Below are 27,844 nucleotides of genomic sequence, written 5' to 3'. Positions count from 1 at the left end.
TTAGTTCTCGTCGTACAGCGGGGTTGCGTCGCCGAGCGACATGGACCGCGGCGACGTGTTGGTCTGCGGCGTCGAGCGCACCGACTGCGCGCGCGACTGCCGCCCCGAGTGCGACCGCGGCGTGCTTCTAGAGTCGTGGCGAGGCGTGCGGGACTCGTGCCTGGGTGTCGAGCGAGAGTCCATGCGGGGCGTGCGGCTCGACTGTCTCGGAGTCGACATGCCCTCGCTGCTGCGGGGAGTCGCCGGCGTGTCGCGCACACTTCTGTGTCGCACCCAGTCCTCGGCCGCCTTCTGCCAATCGGAGGGCTCCTGGTAAACCGGCACCGGCGCCGGTTTGTGGCGAGGTATCGCCGCGGGCGTCAGGAAATCTGGTTGCCTGGGTGTAGTCGCGAACGGGGTCATGTACGGAGTTTGAGCGGACGGCGTGTAGGGGGTGTTGATGTAGGCGGGCCCGGGGGTGTGCGCGGGGGTGTGGAAGGCGGGGGTGTGCGCGGCGGGCGTGTGGTAGAGCGAGGACATGCCGTGCGGCGTGCGCATGGCGGGCGTGCGCGCCGCCGGCGTGCCGTGCGGCGGGGGATCTCTAAAGTGCTCCTTAAACCATTTGAGCAAACCTCCTAGTGAGTCGAACAACCTCTGCCTGAATTTGTAACCGTCGGGGGTGACCGACACGTACTCGTGCGTGCAGCGCGCGCGGGGTAGGTACGACAGTAGGAATCTACCCGGATGGTTCTTCGCCGCGGATATGACGTAGTGTATCTTGTTGGGGTTCTTGGCCTTCTCCTCCTTGAGTATCTCCTCGGCCTTGTCCCGCATGCCGCCGAGCGGTTTGTAGTACTTGTAGGAGATGAGGTCGCGCGCGTGACCGGCCATGGGTGTGACGTAGCGCGCGATGATTTCATCCAGATCCTCGAATTCGGAGCCTTGAATCCAGAGACTTCGGCCTGGGGAAAAATATTTCAGGTTACACCAGGCGCTTTTAATCTCTGCATGTAAGTTTCTAATTAGTAGCGAATTTTTCTCTTTCTTATAAAAAATATGTCGTCGTTTGCGTAAGCACTTTATGAAATAGAAATTATAAATTTTATACTTTTAAATAAATGTTACATGTCCAATGCCAGTGATTAGGCAACTTACCCAACGAGAAAGCATTTTCCTTGCCCTCCTCTCGAACGTCAATGTGTTGACAGATGCCATCGGCTACCTTCCACGTAACTGTGAGATGGTCAGACCCCTGTAAAACAAAAGCAACATTAAAAGTTGCATTGGAATAACCTTAACCTACATATTTTAATATTTAAACCGTCGTCCCACGCATAGACAACATAAAAGGTCTTTCACTTTTTCTTACATTTTTTTCATTCATTCATTTATGAAATCGTTTGCGAACCGCGGGTAACTTTTATGTCCACGATATCGCGACAGGACTCGAGGGGTTAAAGAACAGACAGTAAACAAGTATAAAACAAAGTCGCTTCCCGCTGTCTGTTTTTCCCTATGTATGCTTAGATCTTTAAAACTACGCAACGGATTTTAATGCGGTTTTTTTTATAGATGGTGATTCAAGAGGAAGGTTTATGTATATTTGTTAACCCGTGCGAAGCCGGGGCGAGTAGTAGTGTTTGCTATGCTCTCATTTCTCTTATAGGTAAACCAGGATCTATTGAGGGTGCGCCATGTTGCGGAATTTCACTGGAACTATTTTTTTCATACTACACTGAATTGTCACCCTATACATGAGAATAACAGCGCCCTCTTGACAATTATCATATATTACTGGTCAGACTATACCTTGCTACTCGGTCGTACGATGACCTCGCCTTGCGCCATGTTTTCCATAAGTTTCTCGGCCTCCGCGAACGAGATGTTGTGGAAGGCCGGGTGGACGATGACTCTCTTCACGTATTGCATCCGCTCTTTCGTTTGCTTCGTCTCTTTGTCCTTGCGCACGTCTTTGTCTTCAGCCTCTTGGTCATAGTACGGGTCTTTTGATGGTCTAAAAAACAAGCAACGAAGTTAATCATCGGCAGTATGCATTGTTTTTATGTTTGCGCTACCTTACACAAAAAAGATCTTTGTAAATCATTCATTCATTTAATATTTCATATCATTATTTTTAATAATAATTAAACGACACATTTGGAGGCGGTTAAGTCGATATTGCGTTTATAAATCATTGAAACTAAAAGAATTAACGACAGATTTTAGGCGTTTAATTCGTTTTTACATAACGAGTTCGTGCATAGGCCCTAACATATTTTGATGTGTCACTTTATTCTACCCCTTATAATAAGACTATGAACATGATTTTTGATCACAGAAATAGTCGAGCACATAGATTTTCATACCCAGATTCGGACTGCACTAACTTTTTTTTTTTTCGATTCGAGTTTTCGATTTTGTCGCTCAGTTCGTTATTCCATAACGCCGTCCAATTATAAGCTTGCAAATTAATTGTTAACTAAATATTATAATTTCTAAGTAATGTTGTGCTCGGTAGTTATTGAAATGTAAATTTAGCACTATAACTTTATTATAATATTAAGACGTATCTATGTATCCAATTTACATTTTGTTACCTTGCCTTGAAATAAAGAAAGAAATAAATAAATATGCAATAGGTTCGGATAAGCATATAAATATAAACAGTCTGTTGGAATACACGCAAGTCGTACTTTCCACCACTCAGGTAGAATACATGGCACTGGCAGAAACATATTTTAGGATACATTCTATGTATACACTCTAAACGTCACTAGCTTGAACAAAGTTTAATGGAAGCAATCAGTAACTCACCTCCATTCGTTATTTTTGTCCAACAAATCCGACGATTTACTCGAGCAATCCACAGAGAACCGCTCCACGTCAATCTTCAAGATCCTACAATGGACGGTCTGACCGATGCGCACGCGTTCGGTCGGGTCGGCCACGTGTCTGTCTGAGAGGTTCTTTATGTGGATGTAGCCAGAGAGACCGTTGTCCAGCCGGATTCGGACGCCGGTGGCCTGGCCCGGGCAAGCGCCTGCGTCGAAATGATTCCACACCTACAAAAAAATAAAATAAAATATTGGGGGGACATCTTACACAGATCAACCAAGCCCCAAACTAAGCAAAGCTTGTACTATGGGTACTAGGCGACGATATACATACATATATAGATAAATACATACTTATATACATAGAAAACATCCATGACTCCGGAACAAATATTAGTGTTCATCACACAAATAAATGCCCTTACCGGGATTCGAACCCAGGACCATCGGCTTAGCAGGCAGGGTCACCACTAGGCCAGACCGGTCGTCATTACCTACACGACCATCACGACCGTCATGACCTACAAAATAATTAATTTTCAAAGTAAGTCTCCTTCTCACGTTCCTCACTTTACCATTCGCCAAGAAAAACAATTTTTAGGAAATACATAATATATGTATATACTTATCGCCAATAGGGAGTATTACTGCAATGTTTTGCCGCCAGAGTGCAGCACTAGTGACTTAAGTATACCATAGAGTAACTTATACCAGGCGTGTCTCACTCCGCGATTTCGTCGCTTTGCTACAGGTAGCTAAAAGTACATCCGTTCGGCCCCAATTTTGGGAAAAGCCATAAGCCGCGCGTGGCGCTGTCGCCACCTAGCGGCCATATCTGTGCTGATCGTAACAGACGCGTTTTGTTAGAGAGTGAGTCTTCTGTACTTAGTACTATTATTCATTCTGTGCTTATACATACTGTACCTTAAACTGTTTTTTGACAAGTTTTCACAGACAATCGAATATGACATTGATACATCAAGGCGGTTTGTTAACAAAGGGCCTACCGGGAAACGCGAAATCGAAACTCAGCTATCTGCCTCTTTATCGCTCGAATATGCAAGAGTGACAGAGAAGTTAGATAACAAAATTTCGACTCTCTCGTTTGCGGTAGACCCTGAGATTGTCACTTATTGTGGGAGTGGCGCCCCCTACGCAGACTTTCGCGTAATATTCCCTATTGATAGTGAAATTAGTAGTCGCTAAAAACTTCATTTAATTTCATTTCTCACCTCTGACAACTCCGGGAAATCGTTTTTATGACAGAATGGACACTCCCAGAGCCCGGTCTCATCATTCCTCACAGGATTAGCCTGATCCAGCATTTCCCTCTGAGGTTTCCTATGCGTGATCCCCACTACAGACGCCAGCACCATTTTACCCACGAAGAACGATTCGGGAGACTCTTTGGTCAAAATGTCAAACAGTTCCTCGGGCGTCGGCGAGCGATAAGACACCCTGAGATCTTTGTACCTAGAGTTCAATTCTGCTCGTATATCGTATAGGGTTATACTCTTATTTCCAAAGCCTTGTCGTTCTAATTCTTCAGCAAACGCGTCCAAGTCTAGATCCTTTAGCCTCTCAGGGGCTTCTAAAATTTCTTCTAAAGCACCGGCTGGGTTGGCATCTTCGTCCTCGTATTCTAAAGCGTCTACTGCCATTTTCCGTGCCCATTCATACGTTTCTGGATGGACTCTGGAACCGTCTAGAACTTCTATGTACGCTTCCGTACTGTCTCCCAAGCTACTTGTGTCGATTTTGATGAAACCGGAGCAGTTGATGAACACTTTAGGTCCCATGTGGCAGAATGTGACGAGTTGTGTTCTGTTCTCTAGCTTCTGGTTGGTTTGTTTGAAGAGTTTGATTAGGGCTTGGGCTTTCCTTGGTCCCAGACCGCATACGAACTGAAGCAGTTCTGTACCTCTGCCAGTTAGAATGGCCTCGTTTACGTCAACACCGACTTCATTCACCCTGTAAGTTAATGTTTAGGGTTAGCATTTATAAAAATCGAAACGAGAATAACAATTAAAAATGGTATAGGTAAGCATCGCCATTTAGTGTCTTCCATGGTATAATAATATACTCCGGCTGGTTCTCTCTTCCGACCACTTGACTGACACAAGCCTACGTCATCAGGCGACAGCGCTATATGATAATATGCGATAGCGCTATATAAAGTGGCAATGTTCTGTTGTGTGTGTTGTGTATTTGTGGCTTGTGTCACTCTGGGAAGACCAGAGTGACACAAGCCATGTTTTATTAGACTATGGTGACTTCCAAAAAAATGTGTTTTATGCTTCCAAAAAAGGAAAGACGTTCTCAGTTGGATTGTATCTATAGAAAAGAGCTAGTAGGAGAACACTCAACCTAGGAACAAGTTCATATCAATCATTTTGGTACAAACAATAGTATCACTTCTGATTTAGACTGCGTTAATGGAAAGTTTAAAAAAAAACGATTATCATCGGCAAATGGGTTCGCGGAGGATTTCCGAATAGTTCGATAGATAAATTTACCTGTTGACGAATTCCAGCTCGATGCCTTCAAGCAGGTCTTCCTTAGCGATCTGGTCCTGCAGCGGATGGTAGCGGAAGCACAGTATCTCCTCGTCGTGGCCGCACAGCGTGGAGATCTCCATCAGCGGGTCTTGGAGCAGGCGCGCTTGGCAGATGGCTTCGCGGAGGATTTCCGGGTACTCTCTGAAGTCGTTCTGTGGACGAAGTTGAATTGTGAAATTCTAGTTTATTGTGTGTGTGTGTGTGTGTGTGTGTGCTAGCTACACAACAAACTACGTCGAACTGCTAGCTAGCTGCAACATCTAGCTGTTTTGGCGCTTGGTGAATGCTGAAGAGAAATTAAATTTGTTTACCTAAGATTCCGGGAGTAACGACAGAAACATATGTAGTCAAGAGTTTTACATGCGGGTCCGTGATTTTCTTCTGTTAGATCGTATATTTACGTTTACGTCTGTCTTGAAATTTGGTCCAATTTAAATTTATTTTAATTGGACCGAATTTCAAGACAGGGGACATTTTGCGAATGAAGCATATTTCAAATGGGAAGTTTTGCGATACACAGAAGAGAAATTGCTCAAAATGGACACACTTTGGTTGCACCAAACCGCCTGTCACCGTTAAGGTTCGCAAAATTTTATTGTATGGGAATTTTCATAGTTACCTGCCGAGTGATGTTCATCAGTCTGTCAAATGTGGTTGGTACAACTGGCCCTTAGGGGGCTACATTTTTAAAGTAAAGTCAATTACCCGTCCGCGCAAACTGTTGCTGTAGATCTTGCTGATGTGGTTATCGGCTATCTCCACGGGTATCCGCGGGAACTGTTCGTCTTCGACCAGCTGCTGAACCACCTCGATGACGTCCGCTTTGATGTTCAGCGCCTCGCGGGACTCGCCGCCGATTACTATCACGTGCGGTTTCTTGCGGAGGATGAATCTGTGGCCAATTTTGTACTTTAAACGATGGGATTAAGGTTGATAGTCAGATAACAGTCGCCAGCATTCGTCGGCATTTGCAAGATTTGTTCTGTTCTTTAAGTCTATTTCCAAATTCATAATAGGTGTTTTATGCATCTCATATCGAAGAGAGAATGAATTTTTATGAAATTTATAAATTTGTTATTCACTAATCCGCGCTTTTGACTTAAAATTTTAGAAGAGTCAGTCTTCAGACACCAAATATCGTCGTCGAATGGGGAAAAGAAATGTTCCCATAGAACGTCACGAATATGATTTGTATTGTATTGTATTGTCACGTGTGCAGCGTTCGGCGTCAACCAGAAACCAAGGCGATACGATCGAACTTATAAAAATATAAGCATCTTTTTAACCCTTAAATGCATTATGATTAGATCAATTAGATAAAATTTAGATCTACATCTAAATCGTATATTATGATAGCCCGTGGCTCAATATGCATGTATTATTTTTTAATTATGTACTATGATTTTTCTCCTTATTTTTCCCACAATCTATACAACATTACCCATCTATTTCAATTTATTAGGAAATACAAAAAAAAACATGCATTTAAGGGTTAAATTACCTCCGCAGCGCCGTCATATCCGCCTCCTTGTTCAGCCGCTCGAGCGCGTCCCACGCGTTGCGGCGGTACAGCAGGTGCGGCAGCCGCAGGTGGTCGGCCACCTCGCCGCCGCCCGCGCACAGGCACGCGAACGCCGAGTGCAGCCGGTCCGGCACGTACGCGATCGAGAGGACTCGTAGGCCTGCGAGCGAGGAGTTAACAATACCTGCTCTTAAAGTGCATTTAAGGGTGAAATTACCTTCGCAGCGCCGTCATATCGGCCTCCTTGTTCAGCCGCTCGAGCGCGTCCCAGGCGTTGCGGCGGTACAGCAGGTGCGGCAGCCGCAGGTGGTCGGCCACCTCGCCGCCGCCCGCGCACAGGCACGCGAACGCCGAGTGCAGCCGGTCCGGCACGTACGCGACCGAGAGGACTCGCAGGCCTGCGAGCGAGGAGTTTAAGATGATAATGCACTTTAAGATGTCCTCGTTCCGGGTCGTTCCTCATGCAAAGGTTGTCCATCGCGGTTCAGCGTGGCAACGCGGCGAGCGTGATGGGCTCCTTTGCGTCTGGAGGGGCGCGGGGCGAGTTTGGTGGGTAGGTTTAGTACTTGTTAGTTGTTAGTTTAGATTAATATTTAGTAGTAGTGTTTAGTTTTAAGAGTAGGTACCTATAGTTGATTTTAATGTAATTTTTTTATTTTGAATAAAGGAATGTCTTTTTAAGATGTTTTACAATATAGTATACATAGAGTTTTTTAAGGAGGTTGGGAACCGTTTGCGAGAAAGAGGCCTGGATCCCCGTTCCGGGTCATTCCTGGTGCAGAGGTTGTCCATCGCGATTCAGCGCGATAATGCGGCGAGCGTTTTGGGCACCTTTGCGCCTGGGATGACGCGGGGTGGGATTTTTGACTAAATGCTGACTGCTTTGTTTTTGACTTGTGTTTTTTTTTTGTGTATGTAATTTGTAGAAATGTAGTGTGTTTATGTGATGTTTTATATAATTAATGTAATTTTGGTGTATCTGACATTTTGATTAATTTGTTCTCTCTATTGGTTCTTAAAATAAATTAAGGGTATACATATAATATAATTATATATATTACAGTAAATCCAATCCTTTCCTTTCCAAATTTTCGTCTTATCCGTATTTCCTAATTCCTTGTTTCCCTAACTTTTAATACCTTCACAACTTGACATTGGCTAACCTAACAAAAGCCAAAACAGAGAAAAAAAAAAAGATGTTTTACAATGGGGTTGGCAACTGTCAAAGGTTTGCATAGATGGCGCCATCATAGCTTGCCCCTTTTTCTAAGAGATTTGGCTTAAAGGGCTGGCATCTGGGGATTCAAAAAAAAATATTTGACACATTTCTAGGGGTTGACAGGGCAAGCTATGATGGCGCCATCTGCTAAATACTTTGACCGGCCAACCCCATTGAAAACAATAAAACATTTTACTTTTTCAGGTCCTGGCCATTACGTAAATTTGAGGGGACGAAAGCAAAAAGTTAGCACAATAGTGACAGGAATACAGTGGATGATTACAAATTGATTATGATTACCATTGTTGGTGTCCCATTCTTCGTCGTCGTCGTCAGAAACTCTCGACTCGTACGGAGCCACCTTCAGCCAGTCGTATAGTTTCCGCCGACAACACCTATGAAAAATAGTTTAAAACCAACATGTAATAATATCTTTAAAACTAACATTGTATCTTATTCGTTGCCTATATCAGACAGCGGCGAGAAAGACAATTTTCAGGTGCACGAAGGGGTCATATGTGTAGAATTGTAGATGTCCCCTGTAAATGAAAACTACCGGCGAGTACTTTCCCTAAGAAAAAACCCTTGCCGGCAAACAAAAGTCACTCATAGGCCATAGCACAGAATAAGTAATAGTATTATCATACAGAATGGCCACAGACCGCCCCGCCCCGACTCGCATTACCTCGCCCCGCGACTGACCGCGACATGAATCTGGCGGACTTCTGGCGTCCTCTCAGTAAAGCGACTTACCCACACATACACAATGACGCGTGTACAGACGTGCCGCGCACACATATAAACGCAAATGGTTTTTGATGTATGGCGTGTCCGCCCTGTGCTCATAGCTTCTCGCTCACTGCTGCTAGGCGAATGGCTTCACATGGCGACCCTGCCAGTGCCTCTCGCTGTAATGGCGTGTAGTATTATATATGCACTTACTTCAGCTCGTATTCCTTGGACTCGTGCAGCAGCAGGGCGTTGAGCTCGCGCCGCATCTCGGGCATCACGATCTTGGAGAAGGCATGTACCGTCGCCAACTCGGCAGTCTTACATGGCGACCCTGCCAGTGCCTGTTGCTGTAATGGCGTGAAGTATATGCACTCACTTCAGCACGTATTCCTTGGACTCCTGCAGCAGCAGGGCGTTGAGCTCGCGCCGAATCTCGGGCATCACGATCTTGGAGAAGGCATGTACCGTCGCCAACTCGGCAGTCTTACATGGCGGCCCTACCAGTGCCTCTTGCTGTAATGGCGTGTAGTATATGCACTTACTTCAGCACGTATTCCTTGGACTCCTGCAGCAGCAGGGCGTTGAGCTCGCGCCGCATCTCGGGCATCACGATCTTCGAGAAGGCATGTACCGTCGCCAACTCGGCAGTCTTACATGGCGGCCCTACCAGTGCCTCTTGCTGTAATGGCGTGTAGTATATGCACTTACTTCAGCACGTATTCCTTGGACTCCTGCAGCAGCAGGGCGTTGAGCTCGCGCCGCATCTCGGGCATCACGATCTTGGAGAAGGCATGTACCGTCGCCAACTCGGCAGTCTTACATGGCGGCCCTACCAGTGCCTCTTGCTGTAATGGCGTGTAGTATATGCACTTACTTCAGCACGTATTCCTTGGACTCGTGCAGCAGCAGGGCGTTGAGCTCGCGCCGCATCTCGGGCATGACGATCTTGGAGAAGGCATGTACCGTCGCCAACTCGGCAGTCTTACATGGCGGCCCTACCAGTGCCTCATGCTGTAATGGCGTGTAGTATATGCACTTACTTCAGCACGTATTCCTTGGACTCCTGCAGCAGCAGGGCGTTGAGCTCGCGCCGCATCTCGGGCATCACGATCTTGGAGAAGGCGATGGTCACCGCCTCGGCGCGCAGCTCGTTCCACGCCTGCACCGTCGCCGCGAACTCGTCCTGAGGAAACGCCATTTTTAGCATTTTTTTTATGATATAGGAGGCAAACGAGCAGACGGATCACCTGATGGTAAGCGATTACCGCCGCCCATGGACACCCGCAACACCAGAAGGGTTGCAAGCGCGTTGCCGGCCTTTAAGATGGGAGTACGCTCTTTTCTTGAAGGTTTGAAGGTCGTATCGGTCCGGAAATACCGCAGGCGACAGTTCATTCCACAGTTTGGCTGTGCGAGGCAGGAAGTTTCTGGAGAAACGCACAATTGAGGACTGCCAACCATCTAAGTGGTGAAGATGGTAATGTTGTCGCGTAGGGCGATGGCGAAAAGAAGCGGCAGCACTTATTTGCAGGCCTTTTTTGCCAAGTCGGTGGCAAACAATCATATACTAACGGCAAGAAGTTACGGTAGCCTTTGAAAGTTTACATAGGTCACATTCGCGACTTAGTGACCACAACACACAAAGAGCTTTTCATTAGCTTATAATCTCGTTTTGTAAGAAGGCAAAAAATGACACATCATCATCATAATTCTTAAGAGCCTAGCTCTTGTCAGTGGAGTAACCGCCATTCCGTTCTTGTCTCTGCCACTGTTTTGAGCTGCTGATATGAATAATGACACATATGATACAAATCAAGTCATTGAAATGAGCCCAGATACTGATGTGGCGTATTGCCATCTGTATAATACAACTCTGATGTTATTGACCGCAGCGTAGCGAAGGTCTACGTTTTGACTCGGGCATTTTGCTTTTGTATGTCCGGATGTTCTCCTCTACAGGTCGCAATTCTTAACCGATTTTCAAGAAATTTTGTGACCGAATTCTATGACTAAATAAAAATTTTTTGTCGATCCGATTTTTAGAAATTTTTCAAAATGGCGAAGTCGTGATAGCTCCCGTCTAAACAAATAGTCGTATCGGTATCATAAGAGTTTTTTCTTTTTGAGATATGCTTATAGATTAAATGGCCAAAAATTCAGAAAATTTGTATCGCTGGTTTTGGCGGTATTTAGATATTTAGTTTTAAGTTGAGAATGAGTAGCTAAATTTCGTCAGCTTTATTAAGAACTATAATAGTGTATTTTGCAAACGTTCGCTTTTTTTGTTTGCATCGGGAGGTCCCTGGTTCAATCCCCAGTAATTGTATACTGCTACATAACTTTTTGTTTTTTTTAATACTTAAATTTCGTATAGTTGTTTTTTATTTTATTTTTTTATTTTGAAATAATGAAAAATTTTGTATTTTTTATTTATCAAGCGCGGGTTAAGCGTATTCGTTTAATTTTTGTTTGTAGCTTTATGTTGTTTTTAATTTTTTATTTATATTACATGTACTATACCTATATTTAAATTGGAAAAACAGAGGCATAAGAATGTCACTACAGGAGCTTACACATCTCTGCTTCGCTGACGACATCGTGCTAGTTGCCGAAACAGCGAGAAATCTGCAGTACATGATCTCATCACTAAGTACAGCTAGCAAACAAATTGGTCTGGAACTCAATTTACAAAAAACAAAATTGATGACAAACTTCAAGGAAACACCGATTATCATAGAAAACACAGAGATTGAATACGTAAAAAGCTTCGTGTACTTAGGTAAACAATTATCTTTCAACGCATCAAACAACTTAGAAGAGATAGATCGAAGAATTAAGAAAACTTGGAATATGTTTTGGAGTAAAAAAGAAGTTCTAAAGAGCAGTCTCCCACTTAAATTGAAAAAGGTATTAATAGACTCTTGCCTACTCCCAACTATGACATACGGCAGTCAAACATGGAAATACACCGAAGAAGCAAAAAACAAAATTAGATGTTGCCAAAGGGCTATCGAACGCAATATTCTGAAAATAAAACTAAAGGACAAGATAAGACATAGTGTTATTAGAGATAGGACCAAAATAATAGATGCGTTAGAATACAGTCTAAAGTCCAAATGGAAATGGGCCGGCCATGTAGCTAGAATGCACGCCAAAAGATGGACAAAAGTGGCCACTTTGTGGAAAGGGCCAGACGGCAAAAGAAGACACGGCAAACCAAACGCCAGGTGGTCAGATGAACTCCGCGACATAGATAAGGATTGGCCCAACACTGCACAAGACAGAAAAAGATGGCAAGAGCTGGAGGAGGCCTTTACCCGTGAGGGGTCCTAACCAAATTTTATAGTTTATAAATACTAGGTTAAGTGTACAAAATGATTTACTTAAAATATATTTTAATTTACCTACCTTTAAGTTGATATGTTAAGTTAATTTTTTTTTTTTTTTTCTTTTTTGGTTATGGAATAAATGGGCTTTTTATTTTATTTTATTTATTATTATTATACCTATATTTTAATAAATATTTTTGCCATACATTTATTCAGTTTTAAGCTCTGCTCGCGAGGTCTACAGCTCACAGAGCCACTAGTCTTTTAGTCACTTTATACGACAAACGCAAAACGAAATAAGATGGCATCAAGTACCACAAAGTTTTACCTTAATTGAGATTATACCTTTTGATACAAGTTCTTGAGCTCGTCAAGGTAGTTAGGGCCGGTGTTACCCTCGATATTCTCGCTGATGGTCAGATCTAGCAATTTGTCTTCAGCAGCCATCGTCAGCCGCAGGAACTGGTCGCCCGTCAGATCCCGAACAGGCTTCTTCTTCAGGTATTTCATACTGTTGGACACATTTATTTCAATAAAAACTAAATTGCAGTTGTTTTCAGGATTGGGCTGACAGAATAGTTAAGATCACGAAACCATGCGGTAAATTTAGTTAATTAAAGAGAAGGCCAAAGGCCGAAGTGCTTACGCTCAATTTTAAATGTATTGACTAGTTTACGGTACGGCTTACAATCCGGATACCTATACAAATCTAACGGATCTTCTGTACAATTTAGTTTCGGCTTGCAAACCTTAGTTGAGCATTCTTTTCAATATTTTTTTAATAAAAAACTTATACAAATTTCTGTGGAATATAGAAAACTTCCCCGCACTTGCGCTCTCGCCAGGCGTTGCTCACTCCGCGAGGTTATTCGCACTAGTTACCACCAAGTTGTTACCAGTGGTAACTACTGGGAATTTTTTTCCCACCTTTTACCACTGGTAACTACTGGGAAAAATTATTCCCAGTAGTTACCACCAACTCGGTTTAGTGGTAACTACTGGGAATTTTTATTCCCAGTAGTTACCACCAAAATTATGTTATAGTTAAATACTAATAAAAACAGTATAAATAGTGAGAGTATAAATACAGAGTGATTCTGAATTACCTAATAAAATGACTTGAAAAATAATCTAAACGGCTTATTAAATTTATTCTTACATATATCATAGTTTTTGTACTAGTACCGGTTAAACTGTTTCTATATTTTTGGTCACTTTTAAGGCAGTTTACTTTATACTATACTATTTATACTGTTTTTATTAGTATTTAACTCTTACAAAGTTTTGGTGGTAACTACTGGGAATAAAAATTCCCAGTAGTTACCACTAAACCGAGTTGGTGGTAACTACTGGGAAAAAAAATTCCCAGTGGTAAAAGGTGGGAAAAAAATTCCCAGTAGTTACCACTGGTAACAACTTGGTGGTAACTAGTGGGAATAACCCACTCCGCGCACCGCTAAGGAACGGGACGCCTGCTCGCGCTTGCGCCACCTAACGGTCACATCTGTGCTAATAGACGCGTTTTGTCAGAGAGTGAATCTTCTGTATTCTGTGCTCTTGCTCAAGCGCCAAGTGCCAACTGTACTCCACTCCGAAAACGCCAAAAACGACCCTATATGCTTCAGATAAGGTTTTTAATGCAATAAAAAAATGTGTACTTGTAACAAGCGTGGCTCTCGTCGATCTCCTTAAGTCCCCTTGCCGTAGGTTTCGCGGACACGGTGGCTCGTTCCCGGAGCGCGTCCCGCAACGTGCCCCGGAGTTGCGGCTCGCGTGCCAGCTGTACCCCGCACATGTACACCGCCCGCCGTAGGACTTCTTGCGCTGACCCACTGGCACCCACCTGACATATACGATATGGTTAGTCAGAGTGAAGGAGTAGTCCAAAAATATAAGTCTGTCCAACACATACCTATACTACATAGTATAAAACAAAGTCGCTTCCCGCTGTCTGTCTGTCCCTATGTATGCTTAGATTTTTAACCTTTTGAACGCCAAACGGCGCATCCATTTGCCGGGCCACTGACGCCACGGGGGTAAAATTTAGTTTTGTGAATAAATAATGCCAACCTAAAAGTGGGGTGTTTTTCAGTAGATTTTCATCAAAAAACGATCGACAGCAAATGCCGTCTTTGGCGTCGTTGTCACGATTTTGCGTTGACGTCAATTGCCGTCTGTGGCGTTCAAAAGGTTAAAATTACGCAACGGATGTTGATGCGGTTTTTTTAATAGATAGAGTGATTCAAGAGGAAGGTTTATGTATAATTTGTTAACCCGTGCGAAGCAGGGGCGGGTCGCCAGTTATTAATAAAAGCGAGTATAAAAATGCCCTAGAAATGGTAAAAAGTTTAAAGGTAAGAAGGACTTTTATGTCTATGATAAGATCTATTATATCGCGTATAATATATCTTCTTTTTTGATCTTCAATTAGTAGCACATTTGGCGTCTAAACTCAACTTTAGCACCCAACTGTCCTTTCCCCTTATAGGATTAAGTACGCATTTGTACCTACATTTCTATAAGTGACCTGTTTCGAATACAACAAAGTGCTATTACACTGCTACTTATTAATTCGCTTTTGTACTTCCCTTTTCTATGATTGTAAGTAACTTTATGTGGTTTCGTACAATAAAGACTACCGTAAACCGGGGTGAATAGGGACAAAACTTAAAATGTGATTTACCTGACTTTTTTTAAATACCCACACAAAATGTGTCATTTGATTGAAAACAATAGTAGATTTTGTATGATACAATTCGTGTCGGTAGTTATTAAGAAATTGTCTGGTAAATCACATTTAAAGTTTGTCCCTATTTACCCCAGCAATTCCTATTCACCCTGTTAAGATCGGTTTTCCTAGGATAGCGGTGCCGTCATATATATAGCGGCCGTCTCCATACTAAATAATACGGCTAAATATGGATGTCGTAGTATTTGTATGGAGACGGCCGCTATATGACGGCACCGCTTTCGGAGGAAACCAAAGCTTTAGACGGTATACTACTACTATTGCTACTATCACCAAGTACTCACAAAAGGAGCAGCGGCCTCCAGAGGCGGTATTGGTTGCTGCTCAACCTCATGCCGTTGGTAGTTGTCTCGCACATTCTCCGCAAACTGCTCCGGTGTCAGACCGAACATTTTTACCAGGCCATCTAAAAAGAAAAATAAAAAAAAATCAACCCTATTGCATTTTAATTCGGGGTCCTCGCCGTTGCTACTGTTTAACTAAAGTGTCATTCAATAGAACTTGCTAACTATGTAAACAAAAGTTACTAGTAAACTGACATTCAGTGATTTCAGTGTCAATTTTAGTATGGCGGTTTGTTACATAGTTAGCAAGTTCTATTGAATGACCCTTTAGACTCTAGACAAGCTTGTCGTCCTTGTCAAACCGTACACGGTGGATAGAGACGTGATGTATCACTCACCGATGCCGGCGCGACGGCACAGCTCATAAGGCCCAAGGCGCGCCGCGTATTTCACTTCAATTACGTCTTCTTCATCGAGCATGGCCTCAACGCTCGCGGCGGCCTCTTCGGGGTCCTCGCCGTTGCTACTGTTTAACTAAACTCTAAGACAATCTTGTCGTCCTTGTCAAACCGTACACGGTGGATAGAGACGTGATGTGTCACTCACCGATGCCAGCGCGACGGCACAGCTCATAAGGCCCGGAGCGCACCGCGTATTTCACTTCAATGACATCTTCTTCATCAGGCATGGCCTCAACGCTCGCGGCGGCCTCTTCGGGGTCCTCGCCGTTGCTACTGTTTAACTAAACTCTAAGACAATCTTGTCGTCCTTGTCAAACCATACACGGTGGATAGAGACGTGATGTGTCACTCACCGATGCCAGCGCGACGGCACAGCTCATAAGGTCCGGAGCGCACCGCGTATTTCACCTCAATGACATCTTCTTCATCAGACATGGCCTCAACACTCGCGGCGGCCTCTTCGGGGTCCTCGCCGTTGCTACTGTTTAACTAAACTCTAAGACAATCTTGTCGTCCTTGTCAAACCATACACGGTGGATAGAGACGTGATGTGTCACTCACCGATGCCAGCGCGACGGCACAGCTCATAAGGCCCGGAGCGCACCGCGTATTTCACTTCAATGACATCTTCTTCATCAGGCATGGCCTCAACGCTCGCGGCGGCCTCTTCGGGGTCCTCGCCGTTGCTACTGTTTAACTAAACTCTAAGACAATCTTGTCGTCCTTGTCAAACCGTACACGGTGGATAGAAACGTGATGTGTCACTCACCGATGCCAGCGCGACGGCACAGCTCATAAGGTCCGGAGCGCACCGCGTATTTCACTTCAATTACATCTTCTTCATCAGGCATGGCCTCAACGCTCGCGGCGGCCTCTTCGGGGTCCTCGCCGTTGCGCTCGGCCTCCGCTCGTGCTGCACGTCTGTATAGACAATATTATTATGTCGTATCAGGTAGACAACCAAAAAGTGGACTTCAACGACTAGCAAATAACAAAAGTATGCGCTAGACAACTTTAGGAACAAATAAATTTTATTAAGTATTCTGATATGTGTTTTAAGTAGTCACCACAGACTTAAATATACCATAGATAAAGCAAATATCACGATTTGTATTGAAACCAAGCGTGCCGACTTTTTACCACCTACTGTGACGTCACAGTCGCAATTTAGTGATGGGAAACCCTAACCGATTCAAAGACACCGATGCCCCTCTGCCCCGCTACGATTCAACTGTCTTGCTCATACTCATACATTTTATATCTGCGGTCTCGCTCGCTCACTCCCCGCTCCCCCGCGAACAACGCCAAAAATCACAAATCGATTGTCATGAATGACATCGATTTTCTGACAGACGAATGATCTTCTTCCCAACTTTTCCCTTCAATGAAACTGGTATTTTCTAAATCTATGACTGGATCACGTGGAAAACAAAAATAATGAATGTTTTTTTGAAACACGGTAGTAATTTATAAACATACTAAACGTATAAACATATATTCGTATATGTTCAAATTACCCTCCTTTTTAGGGTTCCGTAGCCAAATGGCAAAAAACGGAACCCTTATGGATTCGTCATGTCTGTCTGTCTGTCTGTCTGGCTGGCTGTCTGTCTGTCCGTCCGTCTGTCCGTCTGTCTGTCCGTCCGTATGTCACAGCCACTTTTTTCCGAAACTATAAGAACTATAATGTTGAAACTTGGTAAGTAGATGTATTCTGTGAACCGCATTAAGATTTTAACACTAAAATAGAAAAAAAAAACAATTAATTTTGGGGATTCCCCATACTTAGAACTGAAACTCAAAAAATTTTTTTTCATCAAAGGATAGGTCTTCAAAAATGATATTGAGGTTTCTAATATCATTTTTTTCTAAACTGAATAGTTTGCGCGAGAGACACTTCCAAAGTGGAAAAATGTGTCCCCCCCCCCTGTAACTTCTAAAATAAGAGAATGATAAAACTAAAAAAAAATATATGATGTACATTACCATGTAAACTTCCACCGAAAATTGGTTTGAACGAGATCTAGATATATCATTCGTCTGTTCGAAATCGAGTAATCGATTAGAATCGATTATTGATATTGTAGAACGAACAACACTAGTCGCTAAATTTGACGGACGAATGAGAAATGGCCTGTACCACGAAGTCGAAGCGATGCGCGACAGTATCGCTAGTTTCGATATTCATCGACTCTTTAACACACAACGTCAGATCAAACGCTCAAAGCAAACGCGCAATGTAATGTAAATATAGTTTTGTAACGTTAATCTATAGTTACTTAGGTATATTATTGGAAACACAACTTGGAATACTTAAAAAAAATGTTTAAAAATGAATTTACGCATATCTTTTTAAAATTACTTACCTGTGATAGGAAATATGTCCTTGCCCTTCGGTGCTTGCAATTTTTGGGCTGTTGCAGTTACTTATCACGCAACGAGGAATTTTTTAATTTTTTACGAACTACCGGCTGCAACAACTGACGCGCGTGGACTGTCAGTAGCGACGGTCAACCTCGACGATTCGTCGGGGTTCGGACACGCGAAGTAGATGCATTTGCGTCATCTAGGTATATTTAAGTCTGTGGTAGTCACACTACTATATATAAATTATAAACTGAAATAGATGTCATATATTAAAGAAAAATTGATGGAGCCCTCCAGTGGTGAAGGCCGGATGCGCTTTTTCGAACGAAAGTTCTGGCGCATGATGATGATGATGATGATTGCACGCTCTTTAGCCTGGTAACATTAAGAACTCACTTTTTCTCCTCTATTTCCCGCTTCTTCTCCTTGGTCCGCTGCACCTTCTGCATCTCGGGCAGGTCACTGGAGTAGTACAGCAGGAAGTGTGTGTGCACATCGCGCAGCTCTTCTGGTGTTTGCACGCTCTTTAGCCTGCCAACGAGAGCGGGGGATAAGTATCAAGATTACATAAAGTTAAAAATAAAAATGAATTTACAGTCACGTAATAAAAGTAATATATATAATAGCGCTTTCACACTGCACGAGTAGCGTTCCGATATCGTGTCGCGCATATTAGGTAGGTATATCGTGTATAAAACAATATACAGAACATGAAATAATTATCAGCTTGTCGAGCTGGAACTCTCGTATGTTCTCCAGCAGTTTCAACAGGCGCGTTTGACCTTGGTGGCTGACGGTGTATTATGACGCCGTGGAACTTTTCACATGTCGCCCCCGTAAAGACGGCCGTCTTTTTGCGTCCGCTATATGACGGCCGCTATATAACGGCACCGCTTTCGGAGGAAACCAAAGGGTAAACAGCGACTATGGTTGCACAACAGTGGTGACTGGGACTGACCTGTCGATGTCCTCGTCCTTGATAAGCCTCATGTTCTCGTGTATGGGCGCGTCGGGGTTCACCATCACCTTGTCCAGCTGAAACTCTCTCATATTCTCCAGCAGTTGCAGCAGGTTCTCCTTGCGGGGTTCATATGACTAAGGTTAGGGTTGACAGCGACTATGGTTGCACAACAGTGGTGACTGGGGCTGACCTGTCGATGTCCTCGTCCTTGATGAGCCTCATGTTCTCTGGTATGGGCGCGTCGGGGTTCACCATCACCTTGTCCAGCTGAAACTCTCTCATATTCTCCAGCAGTTGCAGCAGGTGCTCCTTGCGGGGTTCATATGACTAAGGTTAGGGTTGACAGTGACTATGGTTGCACAACAGTGGTTACTGGGACTGACCTGTCGATGTCCTCGTCCTTGATGAGCCTCATGTTCTCGGGTATGGGCGCGTCGGGGTTCACCATCACCTTGTCCAGCTGGAACTCTCTCATATTCTCCAGCAGTTGCAGCAGGTTCTCCTTGCGGGGTTCATATGACTAAGGTTAGGGTTGACAGCGACTATGGTTGCACAACAGTGGTTACTGGGGCTGACCTGTCGATGTCCTCGTCCTTGATGAGCCTCATGTTCTCGGGTATGGGCGCGTCGGGGTTCACCATCACCTTGTCCAGCTGAAACTCTCTCATATTCTCCAGCAGTTGCAGCAGGTTCTCCTTGCGGGGTTCATATGACTAAGGTTAGGGTTGACAGCGACTATGGTTGCACAACAGTGGTTACTGGGGCTGACCTGTCGATGTCCTCGTCCTTGATGAGCCTCATGTTCTCTGGTATGGGCGCGTCGGGGTTCACCATCACCTTGTCCAGCTGAAACTCTCTCATATTCTCCAGCAGTTGCAGCAGGTGCTCCTTGCGGGGTTCATATGACTAAGGTTAGGGTTGACAGTGACTATGGTTGCACAACAGTGGTTACTGGGACTGACCTGTCGATGTCCTCGTCCTTGATGAGCCTCATGTTCTCGGGTATGGGCGCGTCGGGGTTCACCATCACCTTGTCCAGCTGGAACTCTCTCATATTCTCCAGCAGTTGCAGCAGGTTCTCCTTGCGGGGTTCATATGACTAAGGTTAGGGTTGACAGCGACTATGGTTGCACAACAGTGGTTACTGGGGCTGACCTGTCGATGTCCTCGTCCTTGATGAGCCTCATGTTCTCGGGTATGGGCGCCTCGGGGTTCACCATCACCTTGTCCAGCTGGAACTCTCTCATATTCTCCAGCAGTTGCAGCAGGTTCTCCTTGCGGGGTTCATATGACTAAGGTTAGGGTTGACAGCGACTATGGTTGCACAACAGTGGTTACTGGGACTGACCTGTCGATGTCCTCGTCCTTGATGAGCCTCATGTTCTCTGGTATGGGCGCGTCGGGGTTCACCATCACCTTGTCCAGCTGGAACTCGCGCATATTCTCCAGCAGTTTGAGCAGGTTTTCCTTGCGCTGTTTTAGTTGGCACCACTGGGAAATGAAAACGTTTTTTAATGAAAAATTTGAAGACATTGCGAAGGAAGCCTTTATTCCGCACTTCTTTAACATAATATTTAGAACTTCCACTGTATAATCATAATTAATTAGATCGCAAGAAAAAACGACTTATAAATAAAGGTTTAAAATTACTGACAACATGCGATTTCCCTTGGTCCAAAATGGCTCTAGTCATAAAGTAATTGTGCTCTAGCATATAACAGACATGAGCACGTAGTTTTGCAAAAAGGATCCATCCTCAAAAATATGTCATTTAAATGAATGTTTTTTTGTTTCACAAAGTTCGAATATTGACAGGATTTTGAAGGTCGGATCCTTTTCCCTAAATTCCATCCTGTGTCATCAGAAAGTGTTAGTAACGAAGTTGAATGGCGCAACATAAACAAACATACCTTAGCATCATACTTGTAGACTTTCCAAAGATCATTGATACTAAGCTCCGGCTGCACGTACTCCTTGCGGTAGAACGCTATGAACGGAACTTCCAGCGTCTGATTCCTCATGAAGTCCAGCGCCTGGCGGATCTTCACCACTGTGCTTGGGCCCCTGAATAAAGTTTAAATTCGATTAAACATCAACTTTAATATCAAAGCTAGAAGACTCAAAATGAATGCTGACTATATCCAGAGCAGGGATGTTGCGGATGCCGATTTTTTGACATCCGCGGATGCGGATGCGGATGCGGATTTTTAAAGGCTCACATCCGCGGATGCGGATGCGGATGTCAAGATAGGTACATAAAAAAACGTCAAATATTACATTTTAGTAATTTTTATTTCAAAAACCCGGCCAAGTGCGAATCGGACTCGCGTTCCAAGCGTCCCACTCACGCTTGACTGCTCATTTCTAATAGGTTTTTTGGCTAATGACTAAATTACCTAGCAGTCTAGCACTTACGCCGATGCTAAGACGTTCCTGTACCTACCGACTTGTTCGACATCCGCATCCGCATAAGCTCCGCATCGATTTTATGCGGATGCGGATGTTGAAAATAATGCGGAAGTTCCGCGGTTGCGGATGCGGATGCGGATGTTCGCAACATCCCTGATCCAAAGCATCAACTTCTTGAGAAGAAGAATACAAGGTTTCTACATATCTATGTACCTAAATTTTTGTCATGTCAGGCAGAAAACGGAACCAAACAGAATAAGTAGCGTTATTTCTCAATAGTCTTTAGTAACTATGAAGCAAAGGTTAACTTCGAGTAGCCGCGGGAGTGATGGGCACTTGATATCATTGACGTATATCTCAGGTCAGGACTGGCCTTACGGGCAATAAGAATGGGGCATGAATGGGGCCAGTACAGCGGTGTGACACCGCTACAACGCGATTGGTTGATGAGTTCGCATCACGCGCGCGATTGGTCGCAACTAGTTGCATTAGACTGCACAATTGCCTCGATTTCGTGACACCGCTGAATTAGTACCATTTTTAGTGCCCGTAAGGCCAGTAAGGCGTAATGTTTGATATAGAGTCAGCAGAACAAGGGGTTAAGTGACAGGTTTTCATGTACTGACCGTCGAGTCCTCTCGCGGGACTCCTGCGAGTCCGCCTTGGACACGGGTGGCTTGAGGAAGGCCTGCTTGTATATCCACTCAGCCTCATCTTCCAGTTCAGAGCTGCCTTCGGCCACGGGCGTGATGGGCACCTCGCGGATTTGCATGCGCTCCGGAATGTCGGTTTTCCGGATCTATGAAAATATAGTTTGTCAAAGGACCGTCTCGTTTCTAACATAGACAGAGAGAATCATACTATCTTTGTCTTACACTAGTACTAGCACCCAAAAGGAAACGGTGAGTATAGTTTTCCTGGTTCTTACTGACTGACAAATTAATTTGACCAACTATATTTTTAGTATACATAGTTGGAAATTTTTAAGGTGCCTGAATGATACTTAAGAGCTCTTTCGAGAATTCAGACATCGTCAATAATTAGACAAAAATGTAAACTTTGTTATGGTTGTTAGGGATGGTATTCCACCTCACTCGTTTTTGCGGATTTGCGTCTCCCATTTTGCTTAATGAGAGAGTGAAACGCAATGACATTGGACCCAGATATTGGACAGGTGGAATACCATCCTAATACATGCCCCACATAGATGTCGACAGGAGAGTTGATGTGAATGCAAAAAAGGTAGTAAAGGAACAGATGAATTCAGAACATTACGCGACATATATTAACTCACATTTATAGACTATCACGAAATTTATTTTACCACCTTTATTTACCCACGTTTCGACAAAGGTTTCACTGGTCGTGGTCGCGGCATCGAGACCCGTCTATAAATGTGAGTTAATATGTGTTTAAACGGCGAAAGTTTTAAATATTATATTACGTGATATGTTGTGTGCGTGACCTCAACTCTAGTGTCTAGTCATTTAAAACGGGTTACTAACCTCATTATCCAGGTCTGTGAAGTGGCTTCTCTTGAGTTCGCTGGGCTCGTATATTTCGAAGATGGATTTCTTGCTCGGGCGCTTTGCCTTGCCTTTCTTCGTGCGTTTCCTTTCACCTAAAACAATAGCAGTTATTACGAACCATAGACAAGAGAATACTAAAAAGCGTAAACTACTAAATTAACTATTTTTTACTAGGAACATCTCCTAGCGATTATATTACACGATGTTTTGAAAAAAAAGAAAAAATCACGGGCGCTACAGTTTTTCCTAGTTTCAAAATTAAAAAGTCGTAACAATCTTAAATTCGTATGGCCATATTGTCAACTGTGTCGTTCCGTCTTTTCAAAACGAACTCTTATTCCAGTTAACTTATTTTAGTCCTTATTACTACGAGCATAAAGTCCAGATTGTCACCTTCCTCCTCGTCGTCCGAAATATACTGGTCCAAATCTTCCTCGTCGTCTTCTTCTGAATCCTCGTCGCCATACTTGTCGAATTCGTCGTAGTCGAAGTCTACGCCGAATATGTCCTGGCCTTCTTGTAAAGACCTGCCGAATTTAGTTTGATTTATAGTGTGTCAAGCTAGTAGCAATGTAAAACAAACTAAAGTGTGGTATCGCTACCAACAAAAAGCAGCAATGTACATCGAACAACGATGAAATGTAAACAAAACAGTTCCACAGATAAGATATAAATGAAACGCGATTTTCGAGCGTAGTGTTGCTAACCCGCGGTTTTTCAAAATTGCCGCTTTTTTCTACTGACAAGATTTGCTTGGCCAAGTATATATTATGTTCTTAAACTGGTAACTAGAATATTAAGCCCCATTTAGACGGTTCAGGAACTTGCATGCAATTTCGATTCAGTCCAGGGATGTTGCGGATGCAGATTATTTAACATCCGCGGATGCGGATATTTAAAGGCTCACATCCGCGGATGCGGATGCGGATGTCAAGATTAGGTACTGAGAAAACGTCAAATATTAAATTTTTAGTATTTTTGTATTAAAAAAAAAAACGAACAGTTTAGTATTTGAGCAAGAATATAGGTGCATTATATTTAATAAACAGTAACTTGGCCGACTTTACTGGATCTAGACGATTTCATTATAGGTAATGACGAAATTACCTAGCACTTACGCCGCCGCTAAGACGTTTCTGTACCGACTTGTTCGACATCCGCATCCGCATAAGCTTCGCATCGATTTTATGCGGATGCAGATGCGGATGTTGAAAATAATGCGGATGTTGAAAATAATGCGGAAGTTCCGCGGTTGCGGATGCGGATGCGGATGTTCGCAACATCCCTGATTCAGTCAATCGTCCAAATATCGCAATGTAACATAAATCGCAAGCGAGTTCTTGAAACGTGTAAATGTTATAAAATAAAGTGTTTTTATCAATGGCGCAAAACGCGATCGTAATAACGTTTGCCCCCTCTAACGCATAACTGCGTCCCGTAGACTGTGTTCCGTAAATGTAAATAGCGTATTAGTGTTTTATATAATTTTAACCTCCAGCAAGGAAAAATAAGAATACGTCGATATGGAGAAATGGTCCATTACCCTCTTAAATGTGATGTGAATTATGACACTATGTATACTAGGTACTAATGGCTTAAGCCCTTGCTACACGGTCGCCGACAAGCCGCCCAGACCGCGTGGCCTTGGTCTGGACGGACCGTGTAGACAGTTGTTTCCAACAAAACTTGACCAAAACTGACCAAGGTCAGACCAAGGTCAGACGGTTAGAAGGCTTTTCGGCGACCGTGTAGCAAGGGCTTTATTCATAAATGGCTGCTAACTTAATCAGTTGATGATCGTCGTTTGTTCCTATCTGTCGTTAAGCCATAGAGAGGGACAAACGACGATCATCAGCTGATTAACTTAGCAGACGTTTATGAATAAGGGGTTAGGGTATAGCCTCAGTGTTGAGCGTCCATCGGAACATTGGAATGAAGTGTTTTGAATCAGCGCGCACTGAAGCCGCTCACATACGTTTGCATTTGTCGAACATAAACCCGCACGCCTCTTCAGCGTCCCATCAAGAAACTATAGACTAGGCCAGCGGTCGGCAACCTGCGGCCCGTGAACCTGTCACTTGCGGCCCGCGAGCCTCCCTGGCTATTTTGTATGTAATATTGACAAACGACAATGTCTGATAAAGTCATAAATATTAACAAAGTACGGCCCGCGTCAAGTTCGTTAACTACTATGTCGTCGTTGAGAATGCCAAATCCTTTATGTGCTCGATTTTTGATTGACAAATAGTTACCTAGCAACAAATTAATAAGGTATTAATTACTTTGATTAAAATCACGCACATACCGGATTCGGCATTCTCAACGACGATGTGGCCCTTGGCTGCTAAAAGGTTGCCGACCGCTGGACTAAAGTGTCATTCAATAGAACTTGCTAACTATGTAAACAAAAGTTACTAGTAAATTGACATTCAGTGTCAATTTTAGTATGGCGGTTTGTTTACATAATTAGCAAGTTCTATTGAATGACACTTTAGGCTATATTACTCACGCGTCAGTAAATATAGGTTTCCGTTTCTTCTTAGCGATGGGCTTGCCATCGTCGTCCACGATGAAATCGTCGGCGTCTGATTCGCCTTCCTCGCCTTCCTCGTCGTATTCCACTTCCCGGGGGGCTGCGGACTCGGACCGGTTCTCATCCTCCTAAAGGAGACAATGTGGTTAGTAACGGGACTAGCTTTGAACAGCAACTCACAAGGTTTTGGTCTCTGGAACCAGTGTTGGCCGAAATTGCAATTGACAAAAAACCAGTTCAAATTGAACCGTAAACCGTAACGGACGGTTACAGTTTACGGTTCAATTTATAATGGTTAATGATCAAAACGTTTCGGCCAACACTGTCTGAAACCAGAGAATGCCTGATCCCTATTCATGTTGGACCTATTTATGTTATTGACATTCTTTTTAAATAGCTACTCTAATAAAATGGCATTTAATAGCGTACATTTATTATTATTGTTTGCTCAAACTATTAATTTCACATATATGGTTATTTTTAATGTAATGAATGATTCAAGTGTATATTGTAACTGTTGCACAACAAAAAACGTAGGGAAGCAGGTATTATTATTAGTAATCAGCTAATTCTGCAGCTCCGACAAAGTTAGCATGGTCCAACTCTATATTTACACTACCTCATCAGAGCCAGCGACAAACAGCTTCTCGGCGATGACTTCTCTCTCCAGCTCAGGGTCATCAGCTCCTTCATTGTCACTGTCATCGTCTTCCAAACGGCGCAGACGCTTGAATTTATTCTGTCAACAACAAAATAATTCATAACTAACTTCAGATTTCAATACATTATGAAAAGCATTGGGAAAATCCATGATTATTCTATTATTTTATATTACAAGTTTATATTAAAAAAAACAGGGCTTTCCTACTTCATGTTTTTACATAGTGTAATGCAATTTAATATTTACCAATTTTTCCACTTTTCTTGATTACTAATTTATTAAATAAAGATGGTTGTGACAAAAATAACTTCAGAGTTCATTCCAATATTTTTATTTTATTCTAAGCTTTGTCTGTTTGAATAGGTAGTGTGAAAATAGTAGTATCATATGAATTAAATAGTACAAAATTTGAAGATTGCTTCTATTTTTCCTATTAGAAATCATAGGAATGCCTTGACATCATGCATTCTAGGAAAGTATAATTTTAAGAGATAGAAGTAAAACTTACCCTAGCAACTTTAACACCAAGATTCTCCTCAATGAGATCATAATCTTCATCCTCTAGCCTATCGTCCAGTTCGTCATCACTTTTTTTTCTCTTTTTCGGTCCTGCGCTGGCATCCGAGTCCTCTCCATCACTGTCTTCGTCTATCGGTGCATCGTCTATCAAATCTTTCAACTCTTCCCTAAGTCTGTCTTCATCATCTGTAATACATAATAATTAACAGTAAACATAATAGATAGAGTGATTCAAGAGGAAGGTTTATGTATAATTTGTTAACCCGTGTGAAGCCAGGGCGGGTCGCTAGTAATAAAATAAAACACCCCCAGACTGTGAGGCCATGAAAAGAAAAAGTATTCTTCCAAATTGATTAAATAATGAATCATGGGCGCCGAGATATGCATCATTATATACAGAAAATGAGATTTTAACAACCTAACCTAGGTTCTGCCTAAAAATCTAAATTTTACCTAACCAAGAAACATTTTCTGGGTTAAAATAACTGTATATAAACTGGCTTTAAATTACTAACGGTACCAAAGTACGCAGCAATACTTCACACAATAAGAAAGTGTGTCATTAGAAAATAACCCTACTTATATTTGCTGTCCTAACATATTCCTCGAACTTTCAGAATCTCTATTGCTCAATAGATTCAAATAACGATGAAATCAACGTTTAGGAGAAACGTGGCTCGTTTATTGACCTTCTTCATCCTCCTCTTCATCGTCACTCTGGACTGCAGCTTTACGCTTCGGCTTTTTGCGCTCTGCTGGTTGCTCGTCATCGGATTCAACCTAAAATTGCAAGAACTTCGTTAGTACACCACAAATCCAAACAACATAATCAAGAACACTGCTAGGAAATGTATTCGTAATCAAAAACGCAAAACAACCAAGATCTTTACACTAACCTCGCTCTCCTCCGCTTCAGATTCCAGAAAATCAGCCATTTTAATCTACACGCCCGGGCCTTTCAACGGGAATGCACAGTCTGGGGATTATTTGACGAGACTAAGTTATCAAATTTTATTAAAATTACACAAATACGAATAGAAAGAATGGAATTTAAATGAGTTTTCTTTCACTTCACCCGTCCGTCCACTACCTATCAAATTTGGCGTTGCGTTGGTGTTGTTGGTAGTAATTTTTTTTTCTACATGGTAATGTTGCCACAGTTTAGTAACGTATCGATTGATGAAGTTGTCTTTTAAAA

General features: G+C 43.1%; 1 protein-coding gene across 1 annotated transcript; it reads right to left on the bottom strand.

Annotated features, from left to right (window-relative positions):
* On the bottom strand, window positions 1-27,748 carry LOC134653081 (transcription elongation factor SPT6). The gene is made up of 25 exons (XM_063508373.1): window positions 27,543-27,748; window positions 27,336-27,426; window positions 26,636-26,832; window positions 26,086-26,205; window positions 25,443-25,594; window positions 23,327-23,460; window positions 22,910-23,025; window positions 22,031-22,203; window positions 20,906-21,059; window positions 20,344-20,486; window positions 18,431-18,565; window positions 16,437-16,588; window positions 15,207-15,328; window positions 13,832-14,016; window positions 12,519-12,684; window positions 9,885-10,027; window positions 8,413-8,507; window positions 7,111-7,291; window positions 6,077-6,263; window positions 5,330-5,523; window positions 4,046-4,784; window positions 2,794-3,041; window positions 1,789-1,993; window positions 1,135-1,231; window positions 1-941 (listed from the first exon to the last, which is right to left on the bottom strand). Exons 1-25 carry the CDS (start codon window positions 27,579-27,581, stop codon window positions 1-3), a joined length of 5,109 nt encoding a protein of 1,702 aa, XP_063364443.1. The 5' UTR covers window positions 27,582-27,748.
* Window positions 27,749-27,844: the final 96 nt, after the last annotated feature.

The sequence above is a fragment of the Cydia amplana genome, chromosome 12 (genome assembly GCF_948474715.1).
Source record: "Cydia amplana chromosome 12, ilCydAmpl1.1, whole genome shotgun sequence".
Classification (NCBI taxonomy): Eukaryota; Metazoa; Arthropoda; class Insecta; order Lepidoptera; family Tortricidae; genus Cydia; species Cydia amplana.
This window is presented reverse-complemented; position numbering and strand designations above follow the sequence as displayed.

Bases quoted from the DNA above. Each gene is read 5' to 3' on its own strand.
- LOC134653081 (XM_063508373.1), bottom strand. From the start codon at position 27,581: ATGGCTGATTTTCTGGAATCTGAAGCGGAGGAGAGCGAG. The intron at 15,329-16,436 runs GTGAGTGACACA...TTTTCTTTTTAG, and splicing joins GTGCCGTCGCGCTGGCATCG to ATGGCCTGGTAAAAATGTTC. The intron at 8,508-9,884 runs GTAAGTGCATAT...TATTTTTCATAG, and splicing joins TCCAAGGAATACGTGCTGAA to GTGTTGTCGGCGGAAACTAT.